At 38.4% G+C, this 18,321-nt stretch overlaps 1 protein-coding gene across 4 annotated transcripts in view; it reads left to right on the forward strand.

Annotated features, from left to right (window-relative positions):
* The window catches only part of DIP2C (disco interacting protein 2 homolog C), a 243,652-nt gene that overhangs the window by 77,935 nt on the left and 147,396 nt on the right, over positions 1-18,321 (forward strand). For all 4 annotated transcript variants that reach the window (XM_026842343.1, XM_026842344.1, XM_026842345.1 and 1 more), the window contains exon 2: positions 16,931-17,002. In XM_026842343.1, coding sequence (XP_026698144.1) covers positions 16,931-17,002 — 72 coding nt within the window. The remainder of the gene's footprint in view (positions 1-16,930; positions 17,003-18,321) is intronic.

Raw genomic sequence — 18,321 nt, forward strand, 5'->3', positions numbered from 1 at the left:
TTTATCCCTCCAGTTTACTGAGATGGGTACTAATTTCACATTGGTGCTCACTGATACAAATATTTGCATTTGAGTTTTTTATAGTAATCCTGTATTTGTGCAGAATTCTTGTATAGGAGTAGCCATGTCTAAAGAAACCGGCAAATATTTTAGGTATAGAGGCTTGGCTGGATTGCTTTTTAGATTTAAATGGAAACTGGTTTGTGTTTGTTTCTTCCAGCTTATTAAATAAATTGATAGCCACTGGGGAGAAGACATACTGTTGGTCTGTTTTGGACTGCTACATTTCTCTCTCTAGTTTCAGCTCTCAAGGCTTTCTAGTTTCAGTCTTCTGTAATTTTTTAGATATATATGTATATATGTACTGCATTTCAAAGAAGGGGAGCTGTATGTGCATATCAGATTTAAAATCACAGAATACTAAGTTATTTAGAAATATTTATACATTAGCCACTACATTAACTACTTTTTGGAGAGAAAGTGTAGGAAAGGGGTTTAGTGAGACTGTAGTGCATGCAATGTTATTTTTGTTGTTGAAAAATTTAGAACAGAATCCTAGCAAGAAACAAGGGGAAAAGGGATTCTTTTATTATCTAAAGCCATCTTTCTAACTTTGAGAAAGCAAAAATATGTCTTTGTCTTTGCAATCTCTTTAGCCCCCTTATTCTTCTATTTTAATATTTTCAAATGAACTAGGCTTAGACAGAAGTAGATGTTCAATCCAGAGGGCATTTTGGGATAGTGCGATGTTTGACTGAGCAGGACCAAAGGAGTTGTGCTGCCCCAAAGAAAAAGTGTTTTTTACATCAGAGTGGTTTTTACCTTCAAAGCCAGAACTGGCAGCCAAGGAAAACAAAGGGGGAAGTATAAAGCAGAAAAAAAACCCCAAACTAACCAACAGAAAAACTCAGTCCTAATGACAACATGATTGATGGTACTAAAATCGCAAGCATGATAAGGAAAGTTTTTATTAATATAGAAGTGTATGTATTACGGAATTAAATAATACATATAATATTATAAATTTTAAAGGAGAAGTTTTGTTTTTAATTTGAATGTATGAAGTACTCAAAGCATGTTTTGTGTGGGATCTGTGTGTCAGGATGGATAATTTATTTTTCTTTTAAACCTCTGGCCTTAGACTGCCCGAGTCTTAGCCTTACTATAAAACCAGATATGTCAAGTTTTCTCAGTTAAATGTAGCTAATCTCTGCTTTTGGGAGCTGATAATATTTTGTAAAAATTTGCTCTGGGATAAAGGTTTGTCTTTAGAGTTTTTTAGATGGAGACAGGTCGGAAGAGAGACATGAACGTGGGTGTCAGTAGTTGAGGTAAGTGGGCAGCGCTGTACAGGGCTGGCAGCTAGGAGCTGTGGACTGGGAGCACTGAGAAACCCCCAGCTGGAGCACCGTGTCAAGTGTTTCTTTCTGCACTACCCACCTACCTGCAGGCCAACTGCCCTGTTGCTGTGATAGCAGGAAAGAATGATGAACAGCATGGAAAAAATCTGTATCTAAAGTGTGTTGAAAATCTGGAATTAATTACCTTGCAAAGAGCCAAACGAGGAGGAACTGACAAAAGTGTGTCAAATAATGAATGCTGCAGAGAAGGTATGTCATGAACTTTTCATGGCAGAGGGTAGGGGGATATTTAATTAACTGAAAAGTTGGCAAATTCACATGCAGTGTAATTACATTGTGGAATTAGTTCTTCATTGAAAGTTATTGAGGCCAAGACTTCAGCAAGATTCAAAGCAGGATTCCAGTTATATTTGGCCAGCAAAAGGTACTCGGAACTGTAGCAGTGAATCCCAGAAGGGTTTTGCAATGTCATGCTCTGAGGTTTAGGAGAATCTTTAATAGCTTTTGATGAAACACACTGTGAGGAGAAGAGTATAGATTATTTACATTTTCTGTTTCAAACTTTTTACCTTACTCTGTCTTCTAAATAACTGTAAGATCTGAAAGACATGAAGGGCCATTGGAAGGGATCCAGTGTGACCATTCCTCTGTTTCTGACACTGGACGGGATCCAGTGTGATCATTGCTGTGTTTCTTACACTCTTTCCGCCATAAAAATTAATAACTACCTCTTCAAACATCCAAAGCATGACATCATTAGAGAAGTGGCAAAAGCCTTTATTCGTCTTCTGGAAGACACAAAGATGTTGTATCTTCCCATCTTACACGTACAGGTTTTTGGATGCCTCTCACTATTTTAATTGTACAAATAGGGTGGGAGTCACCTTTTAGTTAATGAAAGCATCTGATTCTAGTTGTGTTGTCCATGTTTGAATAATAAAAATGAAGATTCTAGTGAAAACTGAGATATTCAGATGGAGAGACAGGCTTTGCAGTGCTACCATGATAAGAAATCATACAGTAGTGGTGACATCAAATGAAAAAGACGAGGCATTCCTATGGGAGCCAGACAACAAAACTTCCAGACTGGGTGCAGAAGGGAGCAGTTGTGAGGTCTGATGTCAGCCTTGTCCATGGAAAGCCTTAGCTGCGCAGCAGCTGATCCATGAGGACGTTAGGATGAGCAGTGTCTGAGATTGCAGATGATTAATAAAGGTAAGTTAAAAAAAGATTATAAGCCTTGCAAGCATTAAACAGCAAAGGGATGATTAAAGACCTTTGAAATGCACCTTTAGGGTCATCAGTTCTGAGTGTGGCCAGTCAGTGCTCAAGTAGTGTGTGGGCATGTGGACAGGGACACCCATGACCTGAAGCAGAGCTGAGCAGCTGATTATTTGTGAGGCAGAAGAGAATGAAGATCACTGAAAATGTGATTCTGGTGCAGCCTTACAGCATCAGAGTCTGCTGGAAAGAGCAAGAGAAGAGTGAGTAAAATAATCAAGTCTGGATAAGAAATAAGCAGAAGAAAATAGAAGTGTGGCTTGTGCCTAGTGTTTCAGGCTTATTGAGTTACTTCTTAAGCATTACCTGGGCCATCTGAGTGGGTGTATTCCTTTGCTGATATGGACTTCCAGTCACAGGAGGTCTGTTTGGATGTATGGATCTGCTTGTGTAGGACAGCAATCAAAGACACAACTTTTAACTGATACTTCATCTGTGATTGCCAGGTTTAAGTGCACAGTTGTCCACCCATGCTGGGCACTCAGTTCAGCAGCATTTGGGGGCTAAACAGGTGCTTGAAGACACAACTTCAGGACTGAAGATCTTGGATTTCAGTGTACAAGTTTGAAGGCTGATTGTTCATGTGCGCATGTTGGTCACATGTACTTCCGTCCAAACCAATCTATGTGTATGTGCTATCTGAATTAGGCTGAAAAGTCAGTATTTTGTGTATATTTACAAGATTATAAATCCTACCTTAATTCTTGCGTTCTTAATTTCTTAAAAAATGGCTACCGTCCCAGGCTCTTCTAGTCCTATTTTCCAGCTAGGACTTAATAACAAATTATTAAGTGAAGTCTCTTGTTGCTTTTCTGCATGCTAAGTAATCTCTATTGGCACTTCTAAAGTATAGCTGTATTGTAACTGTAAAAACAAATGGACTGATGGATTTTGTAAGATACAGTGTTCCTTCGCTTCTCAGGCTGGAATATTTGCTGATTTACCTCCTGATTCACAAAATGAAGTAAGCCACAGTGCAAACCAGTGAATTAAGAAACATTTGTGATAATAATTAGCTACCTGTCAGTTTATGACAACTGAAGAACAAGAGCAGAACAGTATCCATTTTGGCATATTGATACAAACATGCTTGCATGGGCTTTCTCAAAACCTTCTACTTCCAAACCACCAGTCCCTTCTGTGAAAGCCAAACTCAAATGCTGAACTTTATCATCATGGGAAGTGACCTTTGCTAACGCCTGCCTGTTAAAAAGGCGTTGCTGGTTTTGGCTTCTAGTACAGATGAAAATGAACTCTACTCAGTAAAAGTTTGCTTGCTTTTATTTTATTAAGTATAGCTATGATTTAATTCCAGCTTCTCTTTTAAAAGAACTTGATATTGCATGAAAGAACGTTAACAAAGATGTGAAAGCAGTGCCTTCTTTGGGGTTTGAAATACTTTATTATTTTTGAAATCGGAGGGAAAAGGCTACAGAAATCACAGAATAAACTCATTAACATATGAAATAAATCATGAACTCAGAACTGAGGAAGAAAAGAAGATGTTTGCACATCTGGCTTACTGCAGCAAATTTCTATCTCTTGATCAAGAGTAGTTGTAAGCTGGAAATGGAGAAAAATAAGAAGGGTGAGAGTATGGAGATCTGATTTTCCAACTGCACGGAAGTGCATGCCTCACAGCTAGCACAAACTTGTGGTTATCCAAGTGCTCTATTTCACAGACACTGGAGGGTAATACCTCCTGTGAGAACAGCTGCTGTGTGCTAATATCAGTATGAGCTGTCACGTTAGGTCTATAATAATGTCACGGACCTTTAGGAGCCTTCAGAGGTGCTACAGCAGGGAAAAAATGGAATTGTCAAATATTGTGAAAGCTGTGGAGAACAGGGACATCGATTGTGTCTTGAGGTAATTGAAGGTATGCAACTGTTTTTCCTTTTGAGTTGTTTTGCAGGCTTAAGAAGTAGGATCTGAGTCAGCCTTTGGGTAATAGAAGTCCTTGAGTCAAAGGATGCATATTTTCAGTGCTTCATAAACACTTTGCCCACATAACAGGAGAACAGCGAGCTGTTTGGGGGCTTTTCTGTTCTTTTAGTAACACGCTTGGAATCAAGTTGAGTAACCAGATGATGTTAATTCATCTTGCCATTCGAGGTCCTTCCGGAACGAAGTGGGAAAAATTACACAAATACATTTTAGGTTATTTCTTTTAAGAGTGGAATTTCAGTACTTCAGTTCATGCAAAAATTATGCTAGTGACAGGTTTCAAATGTAGTTTTTTACATAGAAAAGATGAAGTGATCTGGGTACCTTATTAACATGTATTGCAGTTCATGTATTGCGAATGCCTTTAAATAGCTGTTTGTTTTCTCATATCTGGCTGTTGGATCAAATACAATGTCAACAAAATGCATTTTAAAGTATCAACCTAAATTGCATTTGCAGGCTGTAAAATAAGGACTAATTTTTTTGATTTCTTGAGACTAGAGACAGATTTCATTTACTCTGCATTACCAGGGCAGGCATATTCTAATTGGAGGTAGATCAGTTTGTTCAGCATACACATTTCTTAGTTTTAAGGCCTACATTTGGTTAAAAATCTGAACTAGGTTTTCTTCGAATTGCAAATTAATTGCTGTGAATATTTACTTATCTTAGGTTAGTAGGAAAATAAATACTTCCAGGAACTTTCTTTTTGGAAACAGTTTGGGTAGTAGTGTTTATTATTCATTAGTAACAATGGAAGAAAACGTCAGTTTAATTTGCTGAAGTACACATCTAGGTAGTATCAGTGCTGGAATGCTAAAAGCAAAAAGACTAATGGAGGAAAGTCCAGTGTTGGGATTCTAGAGGGCTTTCTGTGAGAGAATGGACATGTGAGCAATCCTGCGTGAGAACAAGACTGATAAGAGCCTCAGCTGAGCAAGAATACGATAAGAATGTGACCCTGAATGAGGGGGGAGAAACTCGATGAGACAAACAACCCCCGGAAGGGGTTGGGACAGAATAGGAAGCTACACCAGGCAGGAAGCCTGGCAAGGCTGATGGGGCACTTCTTCTCCAATCATAAGAAGGTTTAAAGCGCAGGCTAAGTTAACTGTCCAATCTTGAGGACTTGTACTGCATGTTACTCACGTGTGCGGGAGAACATTATAAAAGGGCTTTCTTAGTTGTAATAAACGGGCATTGCTTGATCACATTGGTCGTGTGCGTGCTCAGCTCTCCCGCAGTCCAGCGGTAAGAATCTGTAGTTCTCAAACAGTAAGTGGCATTACAAGATTTATGAGTAGTGACTAGTAACGATGTTTAGGAGTGGGAAGGAAAGGTGATCTGAGCCAGATGTCTAATTTTAATGGAATGGGATACTTCAGGTGCTTTTTGAAGGAAATTTAGTGAAAGACAGGGAGGTAACTGTAAAACTTGATAAAATATGACCTCAGTTATTAGGTTGTATAAGAGTGGCCTGATCTCTTGCTTTGTTAAGGTAGCTCACTTTTTTAGACAAATGAAGTTTGTCTGCCTGGAGGCCAGGAAAGCCTGTGGTACAGGGTTAAATGGAAAAGAATTATTTCAAGTTGAAAAGATGCAGATCAGTGGGAAAATTGCAAAGAAGGTAAAGAGGATGCTATAACAGCTTGGAATAAAAAAAGGAATCCAGCTGAATTTAGTTCCAGATAGAACTAAATTATTTTCTGAAAGGGTTTGACATGCTTTCCTGCAATACAAGGGGACTCAGTGATGCAGAAGTTGCCATGTACCTGGCTGACACCTTTGAAGATCTGAAGAAAAAGGTTAGTAAAATGGGAGGTCAGTTTTTCCTCAAGTGAAAGTGATCTGTGAGGTTTATCAGTAAAAGTATGGTCCTTCCCTCTACAATGCTTCTTCAGCAAGGGCATCACTTTCAGGTTGTTCTGTTTATTCTGCATGCGGCCTCTGTGTTCTCTCTCACCAGTCAGCAGTTCACCACTGACCTGCAGTGGGACCATAGTAGTAATTCAGATCATCTGCTTTGGAACTGGTGTTTAATGTTCTGCTGAAGTGAAGTTCTGAACCACAAAATTATGAATAGATTCCCATGGAAAGACAGGATCAGTATGTATGTACCATGGTATTACAGTTTGGAAATTTCTGTGTCTAGCAGTAGTATCAGAATTACTTTTCAACTGCATGAGAGAGAGAAGAGTAACACAACTTTGTACCTGTTTTGGATTATTTGCGCTGCAGGATATGGGTCAAACAGTGGTGATTAGATCCATGAAATGCACCTGAATATTAACTCTTTCTGTGTCTAAGCAGTAAGTGCTTAGTGAAACCTATGTTCCCATATAAAATTACATTAGGGTCCATCACAGCCATCTTAGCAAGAATGTAATTGAAACCCAAGAAGAAATATTGTAGAAGGAGGTGTGGGTTTTGAAAATTTAGGTGACTAATTCTATGCTTTGGACCATTGTGGACACAATGCCACATCCTGAGTGTTGTGTCCAGTTTTAGGCACCTCAATATGAGAGAGATACCGAGGTGCTGGACCGAGTGCAGAGGAAGGCAATGAAGCTGGTGAAGAACCTGGAGAACAAATCTTATGAGGAGTGATTGAAGGAGCTGGGACTGTTTAGTTTGAAGAAGGCTGAGGGGAGATCTCATCACTCTCTACAACTACCTGAAAGGATATTGAAGAGAGGTTGGTGCTGTTCTCTTCTCACAGGTAATTAGTGACAGAACAAGAGGGAATGACTTTAAACTCCAAAACGGGAGGTTTAGACTGGACATTAGGAAAAAAAATTTCACAGAAAGAATGGTCAGACAGTGGAATAGACTGCCCAGGGAGGTGATGGAGTCACCATCCCTGGATGTGTTTAGGGGTTGTTTAGATGAGATGCTGGGGGATATGGTGTAGGGGAGAACTTGTAGAGTAGGACTGATGGTTGGACTCAATGATCCCAAGGGTCTTTTCCAACCTGAATGATTCTGTGATTCTGTGATCTCCAGCCTGTCTGACAAAGCACAACTGAAGAAGATGCCTTCATTTAATGCACGTGTTAGAGCATATGAAATTAAACTCCCCTTCTTCTCCAGAGGAGATTTGAAGCAATATCTCACCTCTTAGGTAAATCCATTGATAGTCATCTTTCAAAGGGCATTCTAAGAAAGGAACTCTAAATAGAGGAGTTGTATTTTGCACAGAATAGTTAAAAATCAACCGAGACAGAGAAGATGTAAGCAACTCTTTAATGTTGCTAGAGTGCTTATCACTCAGAGGAAGGGTGTTCACTTTGATCTGCTGTTCTTACATAGCAGGTGTTGTACTAGTTGTCTGAGGAGGTCATTCCCTTTTGTATGTTTCTAAAATGAATATGTTTCTATACTTTAGATTTATTTTTTTTTTGAAAGAAACAAGTTATTTTAGTCTTTTTTTGGAAGCTTTAAAAAAGAGCTGGAGTTACTGGGGACTGGAACAGAGGTATCAGGGGTGTGGGTTAGGTTGTTGGGAGAATTGCTTATCAGAACTTGGAGATGTCTGGTGGCTTCCTCAAGCATCACAGAATATGATTCATATTTGGCACTCTGAGTTCATGTACCTCAACTGTTTGAAATATGAAAGCAGATAATGGGTATATCAGGCATTTATGGTCAATAGGCATTTTAAGATTCTTGAATACTGGCGACAGACTTTGTGATTGAGGGGACTGAATTAAAAGTGGTAGGAAGTGACTTAATAACTGGATTTAGTAAATTAAGCACTATCATTTCAAGAGAAAAATGTGAATATTATCTTGGAAGACACTTATGTTCCCTTTATAATTGATTACTTTTTTTAAAAATTCTTCAGAATCATATGTCTCATGTACTAAAATGATAGACCAGATTATTGAGCTTGATGATCTCCCAAGCGATGCATTTTTAAAGACATTATGGTCACTCAGTTTAGTCATTATGGTAATTCAAGTCCCTGTTCACAACTACTTATAGCTCCCCAATATTTTTCCACAACCATTAGCAGTCTTCTAATTGTTTGAAAAGGAGTATTCCTGCTTTAGTTTCCCGTGGTAGTTAAGAAATCTGGGCTTTTCTGCCTTTGCATCCAGCTGTCAAAGTATCTGGAAATTTGCATTTACATGAAGGGGGTTTTTTTGCCCAGAAGAGGTTCTATTTTTACAAAAACTGTGGGAAGAGATTTGGACATTTTGGCATTCTAATACTACAGTACAACTGATCTGAATACCTATTTTTTAAATCAGCGTAATGTCTTTAACCCAAATTAGGGTAAAATAAAATTATTTTAGATAGTGCTGAAAGACTTCTATTATTGACTAGCATAACAAATCTCAAACACAAAACCTTTATGGTGAACCCAAATCAAAAGGGAGAAAGTTGCAATATATCAGGTAAAAGCCATTCTTTTTTTTTTTTTTTCTTTTCCCGTCATGTGAAAATAAGAGTTCTAGATTTCTGTTCTGAATTGAAATCTGGGAAGAGCCCTGCAGTTATATTGTGGTACCTCAAAATACTGGAAGCAAAATTATGGAAGACGGTTTTAGAAATCTGTTGCTCCTTAGAAGATCTGCATTCTCTTCCAAGAATATTAACACTTCTGGACTTTCTTCGTTAAACTTGCTAAGGTCCAAATGAAAAAATAAATAGTTAAAAATACAAGGTCACAAACAGGAGAGTTATTTTCATAGGCTGCTTCCTAGATAATTGACAAAATAAATTTCCCTGTTAATCAATTTTATCATTTTACTTAGATATTGCAGGTTTTTCCCTTTGGAAAGCCTGGGTGTATTTTTCTGCCCAGAGGAGTAAATACACTTGCAGACTGGTTTGTATAATGTATTCTCAATACTGTTTCATAGATCTGTTATATGTTCCTTGTTTAGAATTCCTCATCCTACTCCTCCTCTTATGTTTTTTTTCCAAGACATTTTCAGGGCTGGGAAAAAATCAGGACACAAATTTGCAGCACCCAGCGCAGCGAAGCATTTATGGAAATCTCTAGATTTACTCTGAACTGTAAATTCTAAATAATGATAAGTGGAATTACTGCTGTAATTATCTTTCTTTAGGGAACATTTCTAACTTGAAATATAAAGCCTGTCTATTAAATACCATTTATCAGGAATGTTTCCTTAGGCATACTTTTCAGAATTGTATTTTATTTTTATCTTGAGCAAGATCTGACTCTGCACCGGTTTGTGTTAGAGACAGGGAGAATAACTAGAACAGGCAAAAGCCTCATAGGCAACAGGAAAGCAAGTGGAGAGATGAAAGATGAGCTTCCAGCAGCTGCAAAAAGGATATACACTTCATGGGTGCCCTATAAGCCTTATAAAGCAATAAAGGAAAGAAAACAACATTATGAAGGGTCCTAACAGCCATAAAATTCCAAAAATGGCAAGGATTGCTTTCATTATATAAAGTGTTCGTTAAAGCTTTAAATAATGAAATACACTCTTGACACTAAGAATGGAAACCTTCACTGTTCAACCAGCCTCTGTTTATTTTACAATAATCCAGGCCATAAAAGTAGTGCCGCACAAATACTCCATTCTAGGGGAGCTCTGGGATGCCCGAGGACCACACAGTTCTTGGGCTTCAAAGGAGCGGGGTCTCCAGCAGCACTCCAGCCTGGCTCCTGGCCTGCTGCCATGCCGCTGGCAGCTGTCGCTGGTGCTCGGCTCGGCCGAACGGTAGAAAGTCTGAGTCAGAAAATCCCCAGGATTGTTTTCGTTGGCTTCAATTAGGTGTTTCGGGGTTCTTTTGGAGGGAGTTTTTTTTTTCTTTCTTCTTTCTTTTAAAGCCCAGGCATATTTAGGGTATTGGAAAAATGTGCTGAAGACTTTGGGACCAGAAAGTAAGTGGGGAAACTCATTAAGGGGTCTTCTGGGATTCAGGGTGGAGATGCTCAAAAAATGTCTCTCATGTCAAATGATTAACTACTCACTCGTTTTGAATTAAAACTAAGAATTTAGTGGATTATACAACAGATAATATGTCTATCAAAAGAATGGGAAGAAAATACTTATTTTGAACAGGAATAATTTCAAAATTCAAAAGACTTTGTTATTTTAGCAGTGCTAATATAGTTTACCTTATCTGTTAATAGCATAATCTCTTAAGTATTTTTTCCTGAATTAGAAGCCACTTTAGAAAACATTATAAGCTGTAAAATATACATGGAGCACTCTTCCTTATCTGTCATTGAAATTCAACCATTTTCTGCTTTGCTTGCAACATGCAGGAACAAAATGTATCCTTGGGGAAAAAAAAAATCAGTTGTATGTGGGTAAAATTATCACTGAAATGTTTAAGCTACAGCATACTTCCCTTAAACGCGCTTGAGCAGTACTGTAATTTATGATGCTGTTTGAAGTGAAATTGTGGGATCCCATTAATTTTTCTGCCCAGTGCCATACTTTACCATTTGTTTCTTCATCATAGTTCTGAGTAATTTTCTAAGCTGCTGATGAGGTTAAACATCTTTTTTAAAAGACCTTGGAAAAGAAAACGGTTCCTGATACATATTTTTGTGTTCATGTACGTGTTACATGAGATATATTTGTGCAGTTTTGGTATCTGTACTTGCACCATCCGAAATGAAATCCTTTGTCTCTTGGCATATTTTTGGGAGACCAGACAGGGAGACTGTCTGCATCATGAGTGGGAGAAGTAAATGAGTCACAGTTCTCTTTATGAGGAGCTTTGTTTCATTCAAATCCCTCTTGCCAAGATGCTGACACTGAATTTGAGTCATCAGCAATGAACAAGTTGTACAGAAAATTGAATCTTTAGAAGGCAGAAAATCATAGGCAGAGGAAAGGCACTCACCGACAAGCTCTCTGTTAGTCTGTTTTTGAGAGGAGTTATTGATTGCATTATTTCCCATGGTGGGTTTTTCCATAAGTGCCTTAAACTAATTCAATGTCCCACTCTGAAATTTCTTTTCAAAACTTGTATGTGTAGTGAAAACCAGCAGTATCAGTCAGGCTTTGAGATCACTGAAAATGAAATTGAGTTTTCACTGCACTAAACAAGATGGTTATAGTCTCAGGTTTAATCATTAGCTCTTCACAAAGGACTGAGATCAGTAAGTGCTGGCATCTTCCAGGAAAAAGGAAAGATTTGGTGAATTTTGTGTGTGTGTGTGTGTGTGTTGGATTTGGCTTAGTTAATTTTCCCTGTATAATGCAATTATCTTTTTTTGAATAAGTTATCATGGTAGGACTCATATCAGGACTGAGTGTATTTGTGTTCAGGGAGTGATAATAGATCTGCTAATATATATTTCAATTGAAAAGGAAACTTTCATACTACGTTGACTTTGAGCATTTTACTTTCATGACAGTAGCACAGTACCTGATTTGTCTGTGGTAGCAGCATTTATAACTACTCTCAGCTTTTAAAGTGAAAATGCTTTAAAGAAAGGTGATAATGTACCAATGTTTTTCATGTAGAAGTATTTTCACATTTAGTAACCTTCCCCTCAACAAAATGCTAAAAAGTCAATATTTTGCTAGTTACCTAAAATGTGCCTTTTTATTATTTTCATGTTAAGGTATGATTCCATGATCAGTCTAGGATATGACAGATAAATGATGGAGCTGACTCATGGAGGGGCCAGGAGAGGGTATAGGATACTGAGACCAACTTCAACATTTAATGGCATTTCTTAGTCCTCAAAATGTCTTGTACAACATGGAGTATCCCAAGTGGCTCTCTGTTACCTGGAATTCCTTTCTTGCTTGTGATGAGCTGTGGTTATGTTGCTCTGACCCATCTCCCCTGACTTTGCCCCAGCATCTTTGTAAATCCAACATTGTTGAAGGAAAGAGGAAAATACAGTAAATTTTCAAAGAAAATGGAGGGTATAATGCAAACAGTACCAGTTGTGGTGAGCATAGCCAAATGAACTTCCACTACAGCGTGACTTTGCTAAATATAGCTACAAAATACTTGTTGTCTGTGGGCACCTATGTAGGTGAGCATTGCCATCTGCAATTTGGGAAGTTGCAGAAACAGGGGCACGGATCACTAAGAGACAGGAATAGGATTGTGGAGTGCCAGAGCCCTGGTCCTGCACCCTCTCTACTGGGCAGCCTTCTGCCTTGGAGGGTTGTATGGTCTTTTGTTTGTGCTATCCCTTTCATTGCAAAAGTAGCATTTCCCCTCTGTGCCTGGAGAGACTCTGGAAGACTAGGAATTAGAAATGAACTTGTTTTGTGGAAAGAGGATCAATGTACTGTACGTCTGTTGTTCATCAGTCCTTGACAGTCAATTTAAAATATGGATGAGGAAAAATCAAGGTAAAATGTGCTCACTGTTACTGAGTTCAGATCTCAAGCTTATGCTTTGCTCTCCCCTGCTGACCCTTGGATGCAGTACCCTTCAGGGAATGCATCTGTGGCCCTTTCATAGTGGAAACCTGTCAAATCACCAGTGGAGCTGAGGAGGAAAAGAGTAACATGTTTAGAGGAAAAAAATCCTGGAGAATGCTGATGCAGAGAGGAGACTGAACTCCTTGTGTGCAGTGAAGTGAATGAAGCCTGGGAGGAAGTGAGCAAGGAGGAGGAGGGCCTGGGGACCAGCTGTGGGATGAACCTGAGTAGTAGAGAAGGGCAGAGTGCTTGGGAGCAGAGCCAGGGCCAGTGAATGGGACAAAAGCCAAAGAAGGAGACAGGCAGACAGAGTAGAGATCTGCAGGGAGCTGCTAAATGGAGGTGCCACCTTTCAGCTGCCTGACACGATGGTGATGGTGTCTTGTCCCAGGGAGGCCCATCCCCAAAGGGTCCTGCAGCTATGTGCTCTTTCTGCTCCTTCATGTCCTTAGTGCTGGAGTCTTTTTATTGTCCCTCCATCCATGACCTGCCCTTTTTCCTTTAACCTGCTGCCAGCCTTGTCCCCTGCTCATACTGTCTTGCCTCCCAGAGCTGTTCTGTGCAGCATTGCAATGTGGCTTGGAAATGCCACAGAAAAGTCGGCAAAGGTGTCATGAGAAGAAAGCTAGAGAGTGATGCAATGAGGATGTCTAAATGTGCAGAGATTTTGAAGAGTTTGTTCATGTAGTAGATAGGAAAATCAGCATGTACTGTCTGCTCAAAAGACATTGTGGGTGAGCAAGACCCTTTTCCCACCTGCCTTTTGAGTTGTACTTTGAATGCATGAAGCAAAGTCCTGAGAGTCTACTGGCTTTTCAAGAGAAGAAGGGTTAATTAAAAAGAGACAGGTAGCATAAATTCTTTATTCTCATGGCAAGGAGATACAGTTGATTTAATCCTGTTGATACTCTCCAAAAGCCAAGCCTAAATTCAGTATTGTACTGTGGAAGAGCATGAGTTAGGTGGACCTAACTGAAAAGGGGTTTTATACTTGTAAAATAATTGCATTAATTTGCAAAGGAATGAAGTGCATCGACCAGAGGTCATGATATTGTGTGTTAATTGATGATAAGAGCAGCGTTTAAACTCACTTAACTCTTGATAAGCTGTGTTTAGTATATATTAGGAGCTTACACAATGAGTTCGACATAGCTTTGAATTGAAATAGTTTTGCATATATTAGAATAATAATAATTTAATGGTAATTCAGTTATTGTTCATATTCTGAAGTCAGTCTACTTGAAAAAATACAAACTAATACAAATACCATTAATCCTGATAAAGTGTTTTTTGTGTACTTCCCCAGACTGTATGATACAGTTGACTTCCTTCCACCTCAGAATGGTAATAGTTATAGTACAATGAATATTTGGTGATTTTATATTTTGCTTTTACATGGTTTTTTAGATTTGATTACCAAGGCAATGATGGACATGATTATAGAAAGATTAGTGATAATTCTAAATGATTTTGCCTGTTTGTTCCTGGAAGTTGAAATATTTTCATATTAAATTGTCTCAAAAAATCATTTTACTGGTGTTTTTTTGCTGGAGAGAGTGGTCTGGGGAAGGAGTCACTATTTTTACTTAGAATGATTCGTTTAGGTGGTGAACTTCAAAAGAGTGAATCGGGACTCTGATTTAACTGAAAACTTATTATTGACAGGAGGTAACTCTTGGTAGTTATCTTTCATACTTAGATGTCAAAGAAATTGCTTGTCCTCTGCATTTCTTCCTGTTAAGGACCCTATAGGTTTAGAAACTAGTGGAAGAAACTTACATTGCAGGAATGGGTGCAGGTGCCATGAGCACTGTCTAGAATGTAGAGCTTGCAATATTGGTTTGCATGTGTATGTACTACTATGTGTGTGAAAAAGTAACCAATAGTTAGAGTACCTATTGTTAATAGTTTAATATTTAAAATAGCTTTGACAACTTGCAGAGCTGTAGTTTTGCATAGGATATCTCTTCTCCTTTAAGAGCAATAGTAAACTAATAAAATCAAATTTTTACTCAAGTTAAGATGTTGAATGAATAAGAATTTGGTATTGATGAGCACAGTAAATTAATGGCAATTTGTTTAGAAAAACTCTGAAAGAAAAAATCGTTGGTATTTTAGAATTTTCAAACAGAAATAAACACATTTTTTCATTAAAACTTTTTAATGAAGTGGTATCTATAGTTACTGTCTAGTTTGTGAGAAGCTGATGATTACAATGGAGAGGGAACTTGTTTCACTAGTTTGAACAGATGCCAGAAGTATTCAAAATAGGAAGAAATGTGCTTGAAGAGTCAGTAGATTTGAACTTTAAAGGCTTAGGTCCTCTTGCCAAGTCTGCCACTTCTTCTCTGGGTAAATACGGGTTAGTTATCATGTGAAATGCTTCACTCTCACTTTCCTCATTTAAAAACACAGATATTTCAGTTGACTTCTTTTATAGAGCAGTTTGAGATAGGGTAGTGAAGAGGATAGCTGTTATTTTAAGCACTGTTTTTTAACCAGGAGTGAGAGGTTGGCTCAGGACACTGGCAGAGAGGCTTGGAGAATTTTGCCTCCTCAGAGCTTATTGAAACCATCCCCAAGAAGAGGTCTTTAATCGAGGAGCAACATTTGAAGGTGTTTTCATGTAGTTATTGATTTCAGACCAACCCACAGGAAGCTGTGTCTATACACTGGTGCTAATTTAGCATCCATTTACCAGAGTGGCTGAGATTGAAATGAGTATGTAGTTCTCTTGGCAAATGGTCTCCTTAGGGATGGAAAAGCATGAACAGACATGCGTTGCTGTATCTAGCTGGACATTACTGCCAAAGCTCCACTTCTTTTTGTAGTTTTGCCCTCCTAAGCCCTCAACCTTTTATAAATATACAAGTCCAGTGTTGCAGCTGAACTTTAACCGCATGATGAGGCTCACAACAGCAGATACGCTTATTGAAAGTGAGGGAATATGGTGTTATTTCAAAAACCTTATTAAAACCTATCACTCTTTTTAGCATCTGAAGTAGCTTGTATTGAATTTAATACTTACAGTATATGTGTGTGCATCTGTGCACACACATCCGGAAAGAAGAATCTGGATATTTGAATTATATTTCAACAAGTATTTTAACCATTAAAGGTAGATCCAGAGCTCCAGAGCAAGGGCTTTATTGCAACTTAAGTATCAAACCTTTCCTGAACTCTAATAAGATTAAAAGTATGTTTTGTTCTACATATCTCATTATCCATCACTTTCTTTTAGGAAACTTTTACAGAAAAATATTTTTTAATCCTTACATTAAAAAAAAAAGTTACCTGAGGAAACTGCAGACACAGCAAAGGGTCATATTAGTCTAATTTAAGGAATTCAGACATTTGTCTCCAAAATTTTTTTTGATATTTAATTGGAAAGTCAGACAAAAAGTCTTTATGCTGTTATTTTCTAGCACATCTGTGGTAGATTTGGTTTGATTTGGTTTTGTTCTTCTCAGTACTGCTTAGAAATCAGCTAAAACATTTATATTGCAGAAATGATATAGCAGCAGTTTCAAGTCTGTTGTGCCTTACATGCTTGATTAGAAAAATCCCATTAATGATAGAAAATGCTAATCAGTGATGTGTTTTGCCAGCCACCGCAGGCCCACACACTCTATATAGTCCATTGTTTATTAACCTAATGAAGGTCATTGTAGCTTTTGAAAGCTTGTGTGACAGCGTCTCAAAATGGTTTTAAAACTCTGCCACTGGACTACAGTGCTGGAATAAATCAAGGCTGGGTATTTACTTGTCAGAATGGCTCTGGCGTAAATGACGTTTTTCTGGATGGAATGATCATACTGTGCTTTTCATTTGTTCATTATAATTGTCAAGACAGACAAACAGTACAGTGGTGGCTAAGCTGATGGTGCTTCCATTAAGCAGCTAGACACTGTCTTTATCCACATCTTACTGATTTTTCTTTTCTTTTTTTGGCAGGTGACATCACACAGAAAGGATATGAAAAGAAGAGATCAAAATTAATTGGGGCCTACCTGCCACAGCCTCCTGGTACGTGTATCTGTGCTTGCCATATATGAAGATGTCAAGCGTACTGATAGTTGCCACAGTAAAAATCTGCATCTCTGAAAAACATACGTGGCAGAAACAAAGCTATTGTTATGGAGTAAAAGCTTATTCCATCCATTTTATGTATATTTATATATATATGTCCGCTTTGATGTGTGTGTACATTTTTTACATACGTTGCTGTGGGTTTGGCAGTGATGTCTGGAAAATAAAGCCAGTCTAGACTTACTAGAGAGGCATTGTTTGTTAGAAGTAATTCAGAAGCACAGAGGAAAATGTGATGTCCTCACTTACTGAGACCTCAGCCAAGTAAAGCTTTCTAAACAGAGATATACACAAGAGTGGAAGACAACCTTGGATTTTGTACCTTCCTCCATTTCTGGGATTCCTGTCCAGATCTCCCTCATGAAGACACTAGAGAGACCAGCAACATCCATAGAGTTCAGCTTGTCCTATAATATGTGGACAACCGATCCTTTATACAAATCTGGTCTCAGTGTTGAGGGATAGGTTGTATATACTTGCCAAAAACATGTAAAAATCTCTTCAAACTAAATTTAGTAATGTATTGCTTCATTGAAATTGTCTCCTAGACATATATAAAAGGACTCTTCGGAGTTCTTTCATTCTTCCAAGGCACTGGATCATGAAGTTGAATATGTAGCAGTAGGTATTGGTGTAGGCCTCCATTTTGTGTCGTCCTCACAGGAGCGTGCCCCTTGTGGCATCTCTCTCTCCTTATGGAGGCTCCACTTAGGCTTGGCTGTCCGCTGAGCCCTGTTTTTATTGCAGGCCTGGGAGCTAGTTTCTTCTTCCTTTTACAAAATCTTGCCTTTATGGTGGAGTTGATGGTTTTCTATTTAAACTGCTTGTGTGTGGAGGCACTGCCTTGTTCTCTTTTCTTCAGGTCTATATATTAGCTAGCTCCATAGCAGAATGGTATTTTGTGCCGTTGGTTTTCACTAGGTCTGCTCCACTGGAGAGAATTCACCAAAACAGATTGGTCTTACAGACACCTCTATTTTCTGAAGTGATACAGACTGATTTGAGGGTGTCTGTGACATTTCCTAACCATTGGGAGCCATTAGAGAATGAAACAGATTAAATCAACAGAATTACAATACCAGAGGTGCAGTTATTAAATTTCTGGGTATTTATTGGTCTGACCAGACTGTCAGAGATAACAATAGTCTTCACAGTACGTTCTCATGAGACTTACTTAGGTTTACTGAGTTACGGAGTGACTGTTGCCTCACAGTAATCCTCAGCACAACAGTGTGGTTGGTACCAGTATTTGTTTA

Source organism: Athene cunicularia, assembly GCF_003259725.1.
Source record: "Athene cunicularia isolate RWA chromosome 2 unlocalized genomic scaffold, athCun1 chr2_part1, whole genome shotgun sequence".
Classification (NCBI taxonomy): domain Eukaryota; kingdom Metazoa; phylum Chordata; class Aves; order Strigiformes; family Strigidae; genus Athene; species Athene cunicularia.